Source organism: Argiope bruennichi, chromosome 7 (assembly GCF_947563725.1).
Source record: "Argiope bruennichi chromosome 7, qqArgBrue1.1, whole genome shotgun sequence".
NCBI classification, from domain to species: domain Eukaryota; kingdom Metazoa; phylum Arthropoda; class Arachnida; order Araneae; family Araneidae; genus Argiope; species Argiope bruennichi.
Genome location: NC_079157.1, coordinates 75,661,535 through 75,682,262, shown reverse-complemented (window position 1 = coordinate 75,682,262; position 20,728 = coordinate 75,661,535). Strand labels below are relative to the sequence as shown.

Sequence of the window (20,728 nt, the reverse complement as noted above, 5' to 3'; positions counted from 1 at the left end):
ATGCCTGCTTGGTTACTGAAAGTTCAGGTTTCTAGTTTTATCCACAATGATGTTATAGGGGGTCGAAAATGGCCTGAACTGCTTCGAGAAAAGGATGGTACGGCCATGCCGCTTGTTTTTGCTCGACTTGGCGGGGGCACTGCCATGCCCTCAGATTATTTAAAAACTTTCTAATGCAAAATATTCAGCATTAGAATTTCTAATGCAAAAATCAGTATTTTTTACATTATTAATATACGCTTTTGAAATCTTAGATACAAATCTTTTGATTTCATATATTTCTGAAACTTGGTTTTATTAATGAAAATTCTTCTAAAATGATGTAAAATTAGAAACCGAAAACTTGATTTCCGTAATATTTCAATAAATTAAATCGCCTGAAAAAATAATCCGAATTTATGCATCTATTAGTGTGAATTTTGTCAAATAATAATAAACTGCTTCACATTGTAATAAACATTTATTTTAAAAACATGTTTTGAAAACAAAGTATAAGTAATCTTCATATAAAGAAGATAATATTTTCATTTTAAAAATGTAACAACCCTGTTAATGAAATAGATGTGACATAATAAATACATTTACCATGCAAAGTGACAGCAAGAATCAGAGATATAAGGGTAACATCCAAACACTTAATATAAGTTTAAATGCAAAATGTTTTGGTTATTGATGTCAGCTGGAATGATGCTCCATAGGATAGTCATCAGTAGGAGTCAAACGATGATTATAATCTTTTGTTCTGTCGTCGGTATCGGTGCTACCTTCTCGATTTTTAAGCCGATGTCTAATCAATACCCATGCAATTATCAGGCCTGACGCAAACAAAACAACTGCGGCCAAAGTTATGATTAGTGAAAGGTACTGCATCCCTTTTGCCAGGGGATGGCAATTAGCTGCAGATTCATCGAAGCCAGATGGACAGTGGTTTGTACCATCGCACCATAAATGTGGATCGATGCAAGCTCCGATTTCAGGGCACTCAAATATGCAGTCCACATTTCTTAATGGCCGCCCAGTCAAGCTTCTGTAGAATGGTTTGGTCACTTCCATCCAATGAAAATTGAGTTTGATGCCTTTCCAGTTTGAGCTGGCTACTATTTCAATGAACATAAAATCTCTCCGGTTGTCTATGATGCTATATGAATCATTATACCAAGATTGTGAAAAGACGTGGTACTCTTTCATTGGCAATCGATTGCTGAATAACTCAGAAATGACGCAAGCACTGACAGTTGGCTTTATTAAATGAGTTTCGAGATATATTAACACTAGTATACCATCTTTGCAGTTATCCACGCTAACCTCATAGCCACTGAATTGAAGATACAAATATCTTTCAGTCAAAGCTTTAATCTGCCAGCGGCATCGAAGAGGCTGAAGCATATCTTCACCACTACTAAAGTTTGTTCTACCTTGAGGCACATGAAATTCAAGGTTACCTTGGGTACTTAAACCTGTGCGGCCATCAAAAACGTGGGTGTTGCACAGAGTTGAGTTGAAGAATTCAAACTTAGCATCGAAATTAAAGTGATTAAAATCTTCAAAGGAATTCATAGAATTCACTGAAAATACAAGTTTGACGTTGTTTACCAAAGAGTCGAATACAAACTTTCTGGATTTATCCAAAGAAGTTGTATTGCATATGCATCCTATTATGGATGAGTGGCTGTCCCAGTATTCAATGCCACGAAGATATGCCATTCTACCATAACGATTGTTTGAAGATATAGCACATATATGTCTTTGTGTAAAATTGTCATATTGTGCTTCGCAGTGTAATTCAGACGAATGAACAGCCAATCTTGCATTGAAAATCGTAATACGTACCCTCTCGGAGGGTAAACCAATGAAATGGAAAGCACATGATAAATTTTCACGGCCACCCCTTCCGTACAGAAATATATTCTTGGGATTCGATATGAATCCTCCTTTTGCAGATCGACTGTCAAATCTTCTGTCACACTCTGTCCTACCAATAGCAATGCCGTCTTGTCTCGTATCCACAAATTCATACCGCACCACGAAATTACTGTAGCTGAAAACATCAACAACATCTAAAGTTGAAAGAAAAATGTGCTTCAGGGCAAATGTCGGTCCAGAAGAGAGATAGCTTTCTTCTGGGAATTTGCATGGTCTTCCAGCGGAATATAATGGTGGAAAGTCTGCTGCATGAAGGCACATTCTTGGAATGTTGATTTCACCACAGAACTGCAAAGGAAAACTATCGAAGGTATCACTGATATCAAGCATGGGCCATCGTTCGTGGCTATCAAACATTTCCAGTTTGCTAAATGTACACTCATCTAAATCATCTTTGTTATTTGGTGTCCTCTGTTTTGTCCTTGAAAGATAAGACACGAAGTACAACCATATGCGATCGTAACTGGATGCTCCTATAAACTTGTAAATACACGATGAATTTTCAGGCATAGTGTACTTTGGGCTGATGATCACACCCTGGCGCCTATGCCTGTTAGCATCTATGATATAAGCACATCTGCTTCTATCCTTTTGCATGAATGGTGCTGTTTCTGGTTCAAATTTGATGGAAATTTCAATCTCCAGTCTTGAACTGCACAAAAAACTGTATGGAGCACTGTACAGTTGAACAAGCAATTCAGGGCCACTGGATATCACAGAAGGCATTGGTCCATCACCACAGAACTTAGCGAGAAGAGACATATCTGTTGTTGCCCCATCATAGACCCTGACTGCATCACTAATACCATCAGCACAATCCGTTGACAAAGAAGAACTTCCCCTTGTATTCAATGTAGTGCTTGAGGGAGAAGATTCTCCACCTCTAGGAACGAATATCTTGTAATCGTTTGGCTGATGCAGAACAATCGAGGCAACACTACCATGTGGAATCTGCATTTGTTTGATGTGGTAATTGCAGGTGATATTTCTGGGATAAAATCCTGGGAAATTGGGACTCCTCAGTCTGCAAGGACGTAAATGGCAGTTGAGGAACATCCTGTCACAAAATGTTCCTGGTATAGCCGTTCCATACTGGTAACTTAAATGACCAGAAATGGAGGAAACCGCTTGCTTCTGGTACCGAGTCAAGAATCGGTAGGTGAGAAAGAGGCTGAAAGTTGTAGAGGGTATGAAAGCTCGGCTTGGAATCACAATGAAGAGAGAAACATTGTTGGATTTGGAATGAAAAGTGGCACTCCTTTCTGTTAGCCGGCCGCAGAAGCTTCCAAAGTAAGGATATTCGACTGGATCGTCATTTGTACTTGGAAGTGGCTCATATATCCTCATGTAACCTTTCTGGCAGGCAGAGGTTAAATCCCTAAAAATAGAGAAAAAGAAAAAAAAATATAATATTATACATTTAAATGTAATATTGGGTTCAGATTTTATGTAATAAATTAAATATGTTTCAAAAATAAAATTAATTTCTCTCGGCAAGTTGGAAGCCAAAAATAACTTCATTTTCATCTTATATTTCATGAATATAATTTCAGATAAAATTTGGACATGAAAATCACTTTCTAGGCCTTAACTTCTACGCTACTGCAGTTATAGAAAAACTTTAAATAAAAAATTCGTTCGTCTTTATAAGGCGCTAACTTAACTCATATCATTTATTTTTCCTGTCTTCAATATTAGGGAAGTTATAGCGAATTGAAAATTTCAACTCCCCCCCCATTATTTCCATCCCCCTTGAGATAGATGGTCATTTACAAACTCATCCGATGTTTTTACATTTCCTATGATATGTTACAAGCCGATTAAATTCTAAACAAAATTACTTTGGTTACCTTGTACATAAGATAACATGGGCAAAACATTATACGTAAATATAAACTTTTGAACGAAGAGTGGTTTTGGATTCCAGGGACCATGATAGATGAAGATCTGAAGAAATGTTTTTAAAGTCATGTCATGAGAACCATTCAATTCTTTCTATAGAAATCTACGTAAAATTCGTTTTGTTCCTATTAAATCAGAGCAGTAAAATTTGAAATCGATGTGTTAAAAATATTTTATTATTTACACATTTCCTTTAATGTTTGTCGTTCTCTTCTACAAGGATAATATTTACTTCTTTGCTGTCATAAATTTAATGTAAATATATTGGAAATAAATACTACCATTTGACGTAAATAGCTTGTGGAATGAAATAGAATCAGATTTGCGTTTCGTTGAACGTAATTTTGTTTTGCAGTATTATTTTAAAACTCTTACAGAATCATTTAAAGTATGAGAAATGTTTCGCCCTCGTTCGTTTATATTGCTATTTCAAATGTGCAAAATTGGAGTAAGTAAATGCTCTCATTATAAGTAATGAAACAGAAAAATGTATTAACTATTAATATTGAAAATGTTCGCACACAGATGTTAAAAGTAATTATTAATAAAATAAATGGTGAAAAATATTATAGCAACAAAATCTCTGGTACTTAAGCATTCATACCTTTATATTTAATACCTATTTCTGTATAATTTTATTTTTACATTTCGCAATTGTTAAAATGAATTTAGTCTATTTTCACTACTGTAAAGAAAAGCTTTAATTTTATTTAAAAATATTTTGGAATTAGTATTTTGGTTTAGTCTAGTAGAAGAATTATATTTACAAGCGCAGTATTATCTGAAATGTTTATATAAGATTAAAATATTTTCATTCGAAAACTGTAATACAAATTTAAGAAACATTGCAGCATAAAAGATAAAAATGTAAATTTATATGGGAAACAATAGATTGTGGTGTTTTATTCAATGAAAAAGAAATTTTTGAAAAAAAAATATTCTGTACTTTTCTCAACTAGAAATCGCATTTTTTTTAAAGTTCATCTGTCAAAAAGTTCAGTGTGATATAATATCTGAAAAATTGTGAATGGTAGGCATTTTTTTAAGCATCGAAATTTCCGCTTCGACAATATTTTTTTATAAATAAGACACAAACCAGCAGCAACATATATCCAAATACGTAATGACTGTTTGAGAGTTCGGGAAACGCTATTTTCAAATCTACAAAAACATGTTTCTTTACGATATATAATCATATCTTCTACTCAAACGTGAAATCTGATTTGCCATGAATGTTGGATTTCTGAACTAAAAGCATGTAAGAAAACACATACACTCGCGTGATGTTTTAGAGAAATCCAATAGCTGCAAGAAATACTATTCCAAATTTTGTCTAGGCGACTGATATTTCGAGCTTCAAAAGAATATGCCAGAGAAGTCTTTCAGTAGGACACAGACGATGCCATCAGTTGACGGTTACGCTTTATAATCGGAATGATGTTTCTTAACATCATTCGTGGTCTTTGATAAAATATATCATTAAAATGTCTGTGACTAGATGAATGTTTTTGAAAAATGCCTGAAAATAGTTATATTTTTGAATATTTGCATCAAAAAGATTGTATAAATATCTACGACAGTAAAATATACCAATTAAGTTGTAATTTTTAATTTGAAAAAAAAAAACCTGTCATTTTTGGATGTAAGGAGATGTAAAGTAAAATTCTTTTAGTTCAGAGGTATATCAAATAATTTATTCAAAATTTTGCAAATAGCTTAAAAATATATTATCTAGTTCTTAAGCTTTGAACTAAAAATAAGCTGTATTTTTATCCATTTTTTTAAATATTGGGTTCGACTGATAAATAATCCGAAATTTCCATTTTTTTACAATTGTGAAGCACTAAAAAACTATTATAAAATATTTCGAAATGAGTATATTACTTCTTCTCTTGTTCAGAAACTGTAGAACGTATGGAGAAATTATTATGATATATTTGATCAAAAATTATGCATTAGATTTTAATTTATGAAGGTATTTTTGTAAGAAAATTCTGTGAAGTATTAGAATTTGAGAAAATAGCATTTAAATAAGTGAAATATATCGCTACAAATACAAATATCTGTATAACTTCCCAAAAAATGGAATTAGAAACAAAATTTTAATTATTTTATACAGAAACTTGTTCAACTATTAAGAATATTAAATAAAAAAATCATAGTTCCGCAAAAAATAGACTTATTAAAGTAATCACTTAATTCTTTTTTAAAAAAAATGCATCTCTACAAATAATAAAAATAAAAGTATTTGTGTTGTTTCTCCATATGTTTTACTGTTAGAAATGGAGCAGCCAAACTTTTAACAAATATACTAAAAAAGATTGCGATTTGCACCTTGGACAGTTTTGGAAATTTTGATTTAAATTTTAATTATTTAAAAAAAAACGAAATATTGGTGTTTTCTCGCAATAATTTCTGCGAGAAAAAGGAATTTTTCAAAATATGAAAAGTTTTTTAATACCATATTAAGTATCGTGTAATTTTCAGGAGAAAATTATTAATTCAAATTCTTTTATCTAATTTATCACAATAAATAACATTGTTGCTTTGAAATTCAAACAGTTTTGTTTAATCCAATATTTAATCACCTGATTTTCTACCATTGCTGAAAGAGGAAGAAAAAGGAATCTAATTTCTGAGTAATTTAAAGAGCAAATAAAAAGTGAAATTACAATATCGCGAAATGTATATGAACTGGATATTTACTTTTTTAATAGCGATATAATGTTATGGGTCTGTCTCCATTACAAAGTTTCATGCACACAATAACTAAACTCGGAACAATAAGAATGACAGTTAAAATATTATGGGTTTAATTCAAATTAGTTTTATGGTGTCTGCGCTTGCAGTTAGCCAGATCCTGGCGCTTTATTTACGGACTTTATGTATTTTTTTTTATTTTGATAAAATTTTATTGTTAAATAGTGATACGTGTAATGCCAAACCTACGCTATTGATTTAGCTTTGATTGTCAATCCTGATTTTAAATTGAAATTTGAGATTTAAGTTAATGCAACTCTGCATGCATTGAATAATGAACTAAAAGAATTAGGCTGATTATTCCGTCAGAAAGATAATAATAGATAAAAAAAAGGACTTCCTACTTTCAATTCTCGCCAATATTCAAATTATATAATAAAACTATTAAAATGGTTTATTATTTCTAGTATCTAGGAATGATTATAAATAATCGCCTTTGTGGACCTCTCATATTCTTAATTTACATAGAAATATTTATGTTCTGACTAATAATTTTGATGACATAATTAGGCCCAAATGGGATACAAATATTAACTTATTCAAAGAATAATACTATACTGTGATAGAAAAGGCACTCCTTTATCAATACTGTATACTCTTATACTGCTGTAAGGGAACGATACTTAACTACGAAACAAATTCTTACTTTTTATATACCCCACATATTCTTAATTTACAAAGAAATATTTATGTACTGACTAATAATTTTAATGACATTACTGGTCCAAATGGAGTACAAATATTAACTTATTCAAAGAAAGGTACTATACTGTGATAGAAAAGGCACTCCTTTATCAATACTGTATACTCTTATACTGCTGTAAGGGAAAAATACTTAACTACGAAACAAATTCTTACTTTATATATACCCCACATATTCTTAATTTACAAAGAAATATTTATGTACTGACTAATAATTTTAATTACATAACTGGTCCAAATGGGGTACAAATATTAACTTATTCAAAGAAAGGTATTATACTGTGATAGAAAAGACACTCCTTTATCAATACTGTATACTCTTATACTGCTGTAAGGGAAAGATACTTAACTACGAAACAAATTCTTACTTTATATATACCCCACATATTCTTAATTTACAAAGAAATATTTATGTACTGACTAATAATTTTAATGACATAACTGGTCCAAATGGGGTACAAATATTAACTTATTCAAAGAAAGGTACTATACTGTGATAGAAAAGTCACTCCTTTATCAATACTGTATACTCTTATACTGCTGAAAGGGAAAGATACTTAACTACGAAACAAATTCTTACTTTATATATACCCCACATATTCTTAATTTACAAAGAAATATTTATGTACTGACTAATAATTTTAATGACATAACTGGTCCAAATGGGGTACAAATATTAACTTATTCAAAGAAAGGTACTATACTGTGATAGAAAAGACACTCCTTTATCAATACTGTATACTCTTATACTGCTGTAAAAGAAAGATACTTAACTACGAAACAAATTTCTAATATATATGCAATTCTATTAAAATAACTGTTAAATGAAGAGCTTAAATAATAAGTATTTTTCTTGGGAATACCTCCTTTCAATATCGTTGCGAAAAGTCTTACGTTCCAAATTTGGCATCAAAGGTCTCTAAATATTTATTTTAGATGTTGATAAATTAGATAAGAACGTCAAAATTAATGATATTTCTATAGAACGTATAGAAAACTATCGAATTTCCACCTTGTATCGAATATCATGAATTTGAGGTATACACCGATGGCTTAGAGATTGACAGCAATATTGGTAAGGCAGAGTGTATTTTTAAAAATAATAAACTAATTAGTTTCAAACTAGTTCCCGATAATTTTGTTTTCCAGGCGCAGCTGGCGGTAATGAACTTTTAAGTGGCTGGGAATAGGGAGACTGTGTTAAAATTAGCATTTTTAGATATAGTATTTCATAAGTTGGAATTGTAAAGCCAAATAAGTGTAACTCGAAATTCATTAATGATATTAAACTATACATGCTTAAGGCGGAAAGGTGAGTCGGCTTGTCTTGGGTTAAAAGACATACCGGTATTCTTGGTAATGAGTTGGCTGACCAATTTTTTAAATCTGCAACCGTCAAGGGAAAACTAATTGCTTCCAGCCCCTTATTCTTACTTAAAAATGCAATTGAAGAAAGAGTTTGTTTTCGATAAATGTCAGCTTCTTCTTTCTTCTTGCGTACAGCCGACCACCCCGCCACCACTGAACGTAGCAGTATCGACAGGATGATAAATGTCAGCTAACTCGAATGGCTCAGACAAAGATATAAGAGTTAAAGGGTATGGTCCCATAGTTGATTTTGATATATTAATATATAACAAACACATATTATATATTTTATCTGGGCGTGACCTGGGAGACGCCGACCACTTCATCTTTTAATGTATGCTTACCAATTCTTATCTAATTCGACCCTCCAATAAATCCAAATGTATCTTGGCGTAGCATAGCCAAATTTGGTTTTTGCGCCATAAAAATCCAAAATTCAATTCAATCCAATCCAATCCAATCCAATCAATCCAAATCTCACTAGTTCTGTAATATACTCAAAAACGATGTTTTGTTGAGGACGACGGGGAGATATCTGAAATATCGAGATATATTTATAGTGAAATTAAGAAGGTGAAGTGATGGTCTATGCTCTGGTTGCTTGTGGACTTGTTTTATATAATGATTTATTTATTTTGGAAGATTTTCTTTTATGCGCGGATGCACTGTTTCTTTTATGCACTATTGAAAATTTTTGTGCACTTCTGCACATGCTCTTAATTTAATTTATAATGTTTTTTTTTCTTGCTATCTATGCCATATTGGAATCAATTGCTCAGTTTTTTTTTCTGTTAACTCTGTATTTCTACCTTGCCAGTTTTTCGTATTTTAACTATTAACACCACTATGGCTGCTCGCACAGCATGTGCGTGACAGCTGGAATAATTGCTATTGCCAGCTCACACAGCATGTGCGTGACAGCTGGAACAATTGCTTATGTTAGCTCACACAATATGCGTTAATGCTACCGATGCGTTATTAATGTATATTCGCATATATTGAATTATCTCATGAATTGACATTAAGTTTTTTTTATTTCTCCAAATTTCCGGTCCATGCTATTAAATTTTAATGTTGATGTCTGACATTGCTGTACAATAAACTATATATTTCTGCCTTTTGGGAGCTGTGACTATGCCTTTTTATTATTTTTTATGTAAATTTCAATTTTAATCCCTTGACTCCAGAGTTTGCTTGCTTATTATTTATATATTTTATTTTAATCAAGCGAAATATAATGTATACCCTTAATCTCTGCCTGTATTCTGGTGATGGCTGTAAGTTTTTTTAGCAAATAATGATTCTCTCTCCAGTGGCCTTATACGTCTGGAGGAGCCTTTCCGGATAGACAGGTTGTCGGGGGGTAAAACATGAAAAATATTTAAAGCTATTAACCATGTTTTCAACTGTTGAAATATTCCACGAAATCAGATTAAGTCACATCACAAATGGTATATAAGTTTGCCAAAAGTTTAACATATATAAGTGAATATATTCTGTTTTTATATTTCTGCTCCAATAAAAGCCCATTTTCTTCTTTTACCAAATAATGCAAATGGATAAAAAGCAGAGTCTCTTTTAAAACCTCATTAAATTTATTTCCTTTCGCTATTCTGAATGAGTTGCTTTAAGTATCAAAAACATCTCCCACCTCATTACTTTCTTCGCTGAAGAAATGTGCTAAAAGGGCACTTTAAGATCCCCATTAACAAGACGACGTGTTCCAGTATCGATGTGTAACAAATAATTATTTTTCCTTTTAAAAGGGTTTCAAATTTTTCACGTTAAATTGTCGAATCATAGCATCAATTTATTTTAAAGCATATATAGAAACGCAACTACAACTTAATAAGAATTTTCTATGAAAATGAAGAATTTTCTATGAAGCGGATCGATTTCGGAATTTAAATCTTTTTTATTATATCTGAATGTTGGACTATGTAAAAATGTGAAAAGAATAATTTTTAAAGCATAATTAAATTTTTGTCGTTTTAATCTTTTAAGTGATGGAAAATTATAAGATTAAAGAGAATTTTGGAGTAGTAATAGTATAAATATGTCATGTTTTGTGTTTTTCATCACTTCTGTGCAATATATTTCTTACATCAGTACTTGTCAAGTGGGTGTATGATATAGAAAGTTCAACAATTTCGGTAACGTATAGCGATTCTTTATTTCTCGAAGCTGAAGAAGCAGAAGTAACCAAAATATAGATGTAAGATACACAATGTACAAAATGTGTAGACACCATTAAAACAACATACAGAATGTAATTATTGCGCTAAAGATGCAGCTAGAGATCTCGCTCCGCGATCAATACTCATAAGAGAGAATTCGAACTCGTACTAACGCTTACTCTTATATAGTTTCCATATCAGGTATAAAGTTTTCTACAAGGATATGCGGGGTTTTGCTCCTAAATGAGATATCACCATCATTATTACATTGACAGAACTTTCATTTTTTCGCCGCAGTAGTATTCGTCATAAATTAATGGCCATGTCGGGATCATCGACTTGGCAACCATTATAAATATGTTTTCAACAATGTTACTATCATTGCAGAAATCAATATTATAGATTTGTAAAAATTTCAAATTATGCATAAGCGAATTAATTGAAGTCAAACACATCCAATATTCTAGACGAATCGGCTGGTCACAAACTACAACTAATATAAAATAAAGACACATTTTAAGTCGATCATAATTGGTTGGTTGTTTTGTATTTTTTTTTTTTTTTTTTTTTTTTGGCACAAAAGCCACCTTTGGCCATCCATGTGGTAAAGAAAAGGTTAAATATTAAAAAAAAAAAGAAAAAGTGGATGATAAAGTAAAAATTTTCTTCTGTATGTTTCACTTATCCTAAATAACTTCCCTGTATATTAGAATCTTCCAATATAAAATGAAAGCAGATATCTAGATATTTTTGCTTTGTTAAAAACATTATTGAGCTTTTTTACGTTTCATAAAGTTAATTAAAGTATTTTTGAAATATGTTACTAAAAATTTTACGAAGACAATATTTTATTTTTATTTATTAATTTACTAAAAACACTTCTAGCTATTTATTGTGTTGAAGCAGATCTAAATACATGAATATTAACTACCACAATACAAGTATCTAAAGACATGTTCATCGTGTGAAGTAAATATCAAGAAGTAAATGTATCTCATTTTATAATCAGTATATTTTAGATATTTGGTAAAATGAAATAATAATAGTGATTTTTCGTCTTCAACAATTGATCCAACTTCAGCATTTTTTTTTCATGTGATAGCTTATGACTCCTGAATATATCATAACATTATCATATGTTCTCCATTCCCATTTTCAAGAAAAATCTTAAAAGTGCTACTTTTAATATTTTTATAAGGAAGAAGCCACGACATTTCCTTAGCTCCATTCATTGAATCGATTTCCCCAGTTTTTATTCTATTTAAACACCTACATCATTTATATATGTCATCAATGACCACTGCTCTCCTCTATCCTTCATTTTCTAAAGATATAATAAAACAAAAGATTGATGCAGAACCCCCGTCTCAATAACTGGGTCGATTTTCCCAAGTAATTTCGCCACTTTGTATGCTTAGCAAATCAATCAGATCCCTTTATACACAAGTATAATTTAAAATTGAAATTTAATTTATTTTCAAAAAATGTGGCTTATCAATGTTGGTTGGTATTACTAATTTAATGCGATTAATACCATGGGAAAAAGCTGATAGACGAAGGCGGCTAATATAATTTTAACTTCAGCCACATTTAATTGTTTAAAAGAAATATAACTTTCTTTAAAAATTATTTGTCGCGAGCTATTTTTATCATAAAACAAAAGGAAGTTAAATATATAAATTCTCTATTTTACAGTTTTTTATAATCAAAATACGTTAACTTAAGAAAAAAATTAATTCTAACTTTATAAAAAAAATTGTTAAATACTAAAAAAAAAAAACTATTTTAATTCTTTTTTTAACTTATAAATTATGTTAGTAACTTTTAATAAAAATTAAATGTATTGTATTAATGAACTTTTATTAGGTTTTGTTTATATTTGTTCTTAGTGATTAAAAGAGCCTTTCTTATTTTTGTCTATGATATTATCCCTATAATAATTACTTTTAAGAAAATTGATAAACTGTATCGTTATAGACCACGGTGGCCTGGTGGTAAGGTCTCGGCTTGTGAGCCGTAGGGTTTCAAGTTCGAGACTCGATTCCATCGAAGAATCGTCGTGTAAGGGGGTCTGTTGCACGTTAAATCCGTCATGTCAAACGTCCTCCCGCTGGTGTGGTGTGGAGAGGGGGGTGCCAGCTCAGGTGTCGTCCTCGTCATCTGACCCCGGTAAAAAATTAGGAGGTTCGTCCCAAAATAGCCCTAGTGTTGCTTTACAACGGGACGTTAATATAACTAAACTAAACTGTATCGTTATATGCAAGTTATGAAGTTATAGTTAATATTTTGAGTCTGATAAAAATTATTTAATTATTAATGCAATATATGGAATTGAATTTAACTTTCAAATTCGAAAACATCTATCATCTTATTAAAATCTAAATCTTTAAATCTAATTATGTAACAAAATACTTATGCAAATATTCAACAAAGTATTTATATTTTCGGTCTACATAGAAATTATTTAAGGAATAATAACATCTCTGGAATGGAATTTATTTCAACCATAGTAAATATTTACTATCTTATTAAAATCTAAACATTTTAAATAAGTAAAACAAATAAAGTTTTGTGATTTATAAATTTTTGCTAGCAAGTTACTAAAATATGCAAATAAAAATATTAGAACATAATGTTTAAATATTTATGTTCAAGAACAGGAAACAAATTTGAGGAATTTATTTAACTCTTGAACATTTACTGAAAAATTCAAATGAATGAATACATATTGCAAACTTTTAAACACAACATTTTAACAAATACGGAAGAAAAATAGTAAAATTTCATACATTAATTTGACAACAAACTATTAAAACATGCAAATGGAAATATTGCAGATAGAAAATTTTTCAAATTTATCTTTCAATGCACCTTCAGAACACAACGTGGAAAAATGAGATATTTCATCACAACCCCGGGTGAGCAGTAAATAATTCTAAAGAGTTGAGATGTTTCCAGCCTGCTGCCAACGAAATTCTTAAGTAAGCATTGAATAAATCAAGAGAATAAAAATCGATTTCCAGCTGCTTGGACTAATACTTCTCAAGTACATTTTCGAAGTTTTAAATTTACTCTGCTTGTTTATGATTATACTTTTCATAATTTTCCGAACTTTAGCAAAAGAACAAGATTAATGTGGAGCAATTTAGTTGAAGAAGTAGTTTTCTGAAGAAAATGAATGATTAGGAAACAAAAGTTCATCCTATGAAATAATTTAAGGGGGAGTTGTTCAAAATGAAAAGTTCTTGATTTATTATTAAATTCCTGATGGTGCCTTTTCTTTAATGGGGCGTTCAAAATCTTTTACTTACGGTAATGAGAATCATTAGTCGATGCGTTTCCTATTATAATGATTTTCTGAAGGAGGTAATAGGGGGTTTTATTAGAAGAAAATCAGAAAAATTGGTTCTCAGTAAGGCAAATTTTAAGGATCATTTATTTTTAATTCGTTTCCGACGCTTTATAAAAAAAGGAAATTCTTCTGTTTTTACCTTATTAATTTTCTCAAAAAGCTCAGTCATTTTTTTTTTTACTGCATATTGAATTTTTTTATAAATACATTAAAACGCATATCTATGGCTTTACATATATCAATTGCGGTATTTTTATATTTAATCACATTACTAATTGTAAGTGAGTCTAATATTTGATGCAATTTCTTTTCACAGTAGGAATTTTTTTATATTGCCAACGGATTCTAAACCCTCCGCGCTTTTACGCATGCGTTAGAATAGGTTTAATTCGTCAAAATAGTTGTGAGAGGAAAGAAGATGTTTACATTTAGCCATAAAGTAAATTCGGACTACTCACAGACTAAATTAAAATAAAATAATAAGATAAGAATCGACACGACACTCATACACACGTGAAAAAAAAATGAACGAAAAAGTATCTACTAAGGCGGAAATCAGAGTTAAAGAATGAATAAGAATTCCGGAAATGCGCTCATCCTTCCGCGTCTCACCCCTTAGTGAGATAGAATCGACGAAAAGTGATCGTCTCATGATATTGAATAAAACAGAATTTTAATATATTTGCGTTTAACCCTTTCTAAGGCCGTGCGAAGTATGCTACCCACCAGATTTATCAATCTTCGTGTGAATTTATGCAGGTTGGCATAAGTTCTAACAAATTTTTTTTAGAAAGACAGAAACTTAAGATGCTTCAGTTCTTTATCTCACACAAAATGATGTGTCTTGGTTTGTCACTTAATTATTAACAAAATTAATTAAGAAATCAAATTAAATTTATCTAATAAGCTAAATGAATCTCTTTTCTTATTCTAATTTCAACCTAAAAATATTTAAACATAATATGACTAGAAAAAAATGGCCCTTTAAAGGGTTAAATTTGCATATGAAATAGACAATCATTTCAGATGATAAAGGTTTTTCCATTTTCTTTTTCAAATATAAGTTATTATAATGTAAGTATTATAATTAGGCATGAAATATTCTTGTTGAGCAGATTCAATATGAGACTTATTTCATCCCACATCATAATCAGTTAAATTAAAATATTTTTTGTAGTTTTACATCGAAAAGAGATGCAAAAAATTTAATGTTTGCTATGAAGGACAGTTAGTCGCAAAGGGAAAACTGGTAAAAAAATTTAAAAAGCTTGCTTGAAATAAAAAAAAAAATGCTTGAAATAATGAAAGTAAAAGGATTAGTGCTATAAAAAATCTCATTTAATTGAGAAAAAAAGTAGCAAACGATTGATAATCATTAAGTTTTTTTTTTTGTGAAAAATCAAGATTCGAAATACTCAGTGCATTTTAACCAAGTTAAAATGTAATCTGAATCTCATCTCAAATTAAGGTTTCGTTAGACGTACGTATTAAAAATTAAGAAACGTTTGTTACGTTTTTATGCATTATTAATACTTCACTGCAACATCACTTTTTAAGCTGAATATTAGTTTTTTTTAGACAGAACAAATTATTTTCATAAATAATATTTTTATATCAAGCATAGAATTGTGCTGATATTAAAATATAATTTAAAATTTTTAATATTTGCTCTCCACTATTTCTATTTTAAAATAACTGACCAATTCTGTGGCATCACTATTATTACATTTGATGGTGATTCTTATAATATTGTAAATAACTTTACCTATGATTGTTATAAATAATTTTAATGACTGCAGGTCAATTCTTAGCAATTCCATCATTTAATCTGTTTTGATATCCTTTATGGTATCATAATAGTGTTTCAAATGAAAATGTAGGATTGCAACTAATTTTTGATGAATACAATCTTTTATTGTGAAAATTGAGCATATACGAGAATTATGGCAAATTGTTTGACTCGGAAACTCTTAAGATGTTATAAAGAACACATAAATTCACTTTTTTATTTTAATGAATTTATATTTGAAACAAACTTTTGTGTTTTAATTAACTGATTAAAATTCTTTAATCATTGTAGTTTAAATATGCAAGTATTTACAAATTGATAATGCTAGCAAAGCTATTCTCTTTCAAAAGCTAAAAATATTAAATCCAAGACTTTTGTAGTTCAATTGCACATGCTCTATCAATTCTAATGGCAATAACTATTTCTTTAGCTGAAATAATATTGCTAGCAATTTTCTATTTGCTCTCCATGTTTCTCTTATGAAAGTCATTTAATATTTCGAGAAAATCATATGTCATCACTTTGAATGGAATGTGACTTTTTTCTGTGTCTCCTCTATTTGTAAATTTGTTGTATCATTTGTATTTGTTGTGTGGTGAAAGCTTATAAGCCAGTTAACAGCAACGCTACTGGAGCAATTGCTTTTGTATTGTGGTCATGTTACTCGGCTGCGAACCACAATCTCCCAGGTTCTATCCTCGCTCATGCCAACCCGCTGCATTGGTGACCTCGGACAATGAACCTTCGTACAGCTGTTGTGGCGCCATCTATCCGCAGCAAACCAAAGTCGCCAGACTCACTTGACGCAGCAACACAAAAAGGTCGCAGCAACTCAAAGTCGTCAGACTCACTTGACATAGCAACAGCAACCACTCACCCACACACTCCCGCCATAACGCTTGGCGCTACTCAAAATGCTCAAATGAGTAGAGGCCCATTAGAATCAACAGCTACTACATCACCACTCAAAAGCCATATCGTTCGACTAACTGAAGGAAGAGTCTGTTGTGAAAGCTTATAAGCCAGTTAACAGCTACGCAACAGGAGCAATTGCTTTTGTATTGTAGCCATGTTACTCGGCTGTGAACCACAAGGTCCCAGGTTCTATCCTCGCCCAATACAATCTGCTACAGTTGTTAGGCCTTTTTCTTTTAGAAATTGAGTGATGCTATCTAGTTTTGCAACAGCAACTGCATTTTGTCTATTTAGATCCTACATTTTCCCCTTCATATTTTTTTTTTATTGATCGTCTGTAAATTTCCTCTAAATTTATGAGTTATTTCTGATTTTTCTCCGTCTATATTGATATATATTCACATGATAACACTCTCACGTTTTTACCTCCTTTACTTTGCATGGCTAGATGCGATTTCTATTTTTTTTTTTAAAGAAACCAAATATTGATATTCAGTATCGTTACCACAAAATCATTTTGTCTTTTCTGATATCCTGTGATTTTTCACTCAAAAGTTATTATTGCCTGTGATTGGCCTCTAAATTTGTTGTTGAGACTTCTCTCTCAAATTGATTAATATATCCTCGTTTCACATTGTTTTACCTCCTACATTTAATATATCTATACAAATGCAGGTTTGAGTTTTTCCAGAGATTAATGTTGAGAGAAAACGTATCTTTTTCAATTAATGGAGAAAGTTTCTTGAAACTAGTTTGTCTCTGCGGCTGTATTTCTTTTCAATTTTACTGATTTTAGTTCTCCAGACATAACAAATCGAAACAGTTGGAGTTATAATAATAAAAAAATAATTTTAACATTTGTAAGCAAGATCTACATTTAGCAAAATTCAGTTTTATGAACCGAATATAAAATATTAAGTGGTTATATTGCAATAGCGTTTTCTAAATTTATTGTGATAAATGCGATGCAACTTTATTCAAAAGAAACTAAATATATAATGTAAAAAAGCTAATAAAGGATTTCATTTATATTTTTAAAGTTTATATTAATAATAAAAATCTTTGTAAAATATTTAGTTAAATAGTTAATAGTTGTAATAGTTAAATAATTAAAGTTGGTGTTTATGTTTGTGATTATATTGGCTAATTAAACCAAAACAACGCATTAAAACACATTAAGAACGTAATTACGTGGAAATAACTACATCTTGAATTTACTATATCAAGACAATTTCTCATTTTTTATTTGGAAGTTTCCAGATTTTTTTTCTCAAATTTATTTTTTAATTACTTTGGAGAATTTGAATATTTTTAATGTTTATATTTTCTTAACTGTAAGCAATTTTTTTTTCAGACAAGAGGCCTCAAAAACCATCTTGAGATTCAAACATTATTCAAGAAAGGAATATTAAAATTTCGATATTTTTTTTAAAAAAAAAAAGGAATATTGTTAATCAAACATGGATAATTATGAGTAACACATATTTCTCGTATTATCAAAACAAACTCTTACAAAACAATAGAAATAATTTAAATTATGGAGTTTAAGAATTTCTAGTTAGATTAGACTTAATCTCCTAATTTAACAAATGCCAAGAGAATAAAAACATCTTGGTAAGTGATAAAATCAAGAAAAGCAATTTATAAGTTAAAGCAACACTTGCACTCTTCCACTGATACTTCTCTATAACAAAAAAGATATTTAATTAAATTTCTTAATGCCACCTTGGAATTTATTATTCAGAAAGCGTAATTGCTAGAAAGCATAATCCCTTTCTTTCTTAATATGTTTACTTGTAATTATCTTTAAATGTTATTATTCTTTTTTAATAAATAAATGCATTTTGATAATAATTAGTGTCTCTTATAATTTATAAGATTTATCGATTTTTCTTAAGCAAATTTATTATTTAATAAAGCTTTTAAAAAATATGTGCCGTTGGATTTAAAAGTGATTACTAGCAGCTATTAGATAAATCATATTTTTCTAAGAGCTGCTTGTACAATAATAATTTGTGTGGTATTAATAGACAAATAATAAGAAAATATTAAAATATAATTTAAACGACACATATTAAATTTAAAAAAAATATCCTGCAATTCTTAAAATTTAATTTCAAAAATTAATTAATTTCAAATAAAAATTCAAAAATTCAAAATTATATTTCTTCTTCGTTGTCTGCCATCGATGCTAAATTGTAACGACCAATTTTCTGATTCCACTGCAAAGTGTTGTATTCGAGATTCAATCCATCCTGATTTTTTTTTTTTTTGAATGATTAAATACCATGGTGTCGAAGGAGCTTTGTAATAGGCACAGTTTTGAAATAGGATAACCAGGTGTTTATTCCGTCTAAGGCTTGTCTTGTGTCCCGTTGGAACCCCTTTCTTGTTCGAATTCCTCGTCTTCTTATAATGGGAAATGTTTGCTAATACGGGTATAATGAGTATTTGAATTTCTTCATTGTTTGGCATCGAAGTGAAATTATAACGACCCTCATACTGATTTCATTACGAATGTTTTGCAAAAACATTTTTGCAGTGAAATCGGCAGGATGGCCGTATATGGGATTCAATCTTTTCATGATTAAATATCACGCCATTAGAATACTTTTGCAGTAATCACATTTTTAAGAAAGGATAACCAAGTATTCACGATTCAATCCCATCTATTTTATCTATTTTAACATCTATCTGATCCATTTTGACTATTTAATCTCAATTTCGGTTGAATGTAATCTTGTTGGGTTAATGAAAGGTTTAAATGGATCGTTCTCTTTGTCTGGCAACGAGATGAGATAGCAATTTTTGATTGCATCATTGATATTTTGTATATGAGAGTTCAAATAGCTTAATCTCTTTTTCTGATCAAATATAGTGTTAGAGTAGTTTGGTGGTAGTCACATTCTTGATATAAGGCATCCAAAAGCAAGAGATCTGTTTCCACCTAAAGCTTGTATTCAATCATATTAAATCTTATTTATGGTCGAATTGTATCGCTTTAGTGTAATGTGAATGGTTTAAGAATGAAATGATAAATTGGACTTTGTATGAAATAGTTGCAAAAATATGGATGGCCATCTTCAATAACTTCATACAACCTCACAATGGAGCATCGATTTGACAAATATATTTTTTCTCTTGCATTCAAAATACTTCAAATTTAATTGTAGTTTTCAGTTAATGGCATGTACTAATTCAATTATTCTGGGTGGTCAATCTGGTATTACTTATCAATATGTGATTCTTGAAGTTGCCAATAAATTTTAATTTTAAATCTTAATTTATGCATTATTCCAGAGATATCTTCAAGTGTTGCAACATACTTAACAGAAATAATGATGTCCTGCGTAGTTTAACTCACTTTAAGGCAAAAAGAACCCTTTAACTCTATGTAATATTCAGACGTTTTTGTTCGTCTTGCTTAATATTTAAATTCGTCAGAATCCTTTCAAATTGAGATAGAGATAACTTCCAAAACACAAATATAGATGAAACTGTATTTACCCAGAAGTGTAGGAAATGCTCTAAAAAGAAAATCTTTTCTCAAGTGAGGATCTGCGATTCGAACCTCGGATTCGAATTTGTGATTATCCTCCATCAATCCAATTAACTTATATATTGGCTGTGACTGTAATGTGTACTTGAGCATAAAAAAAGACAATATTGGCAATAATTTTCAGTATTGATTTCCTCGTGTTGATATGAAGTAAAAGCCTTTGCTTTGTTTTTAAAGGGGTGCGCCTTATCCATAATCTCATCCACCACACCCATATATTTGAATATTGGTTTCTGATCTAAGTAAATGTATCAAAATGAGGAATATAATTCTATATTAAG

General features: G+C 30.4%; 1 protein-coding gene across 3 annotated transcripts in view; it reads right to left on the bottom strand.

Moving 5' to 3' along the window:
- Positions 1-528: 528 nt before the first annotated feature.
- Positions 529-20,728, bottom strand: part of LOC129974822 (uncharacterized) — a 199,783-nt gene continuing 179,583 nt past the window's right edge. For all 3 annotated transcript variants that reach the window (XM_056087584.1, XM_056087586.1, XM_056087585.1), the window contains one exon: positions 529-3,301. In XM_056087584.1, coding sequence (XP_055943559.1) covers positions 676-3,301 — 2,626 coding nt within the window. In that variant the 3' untranslated portion in view covers positions 529-675. The remainder of the gene's footprint in view (positions 3,302-20,728) is intronic.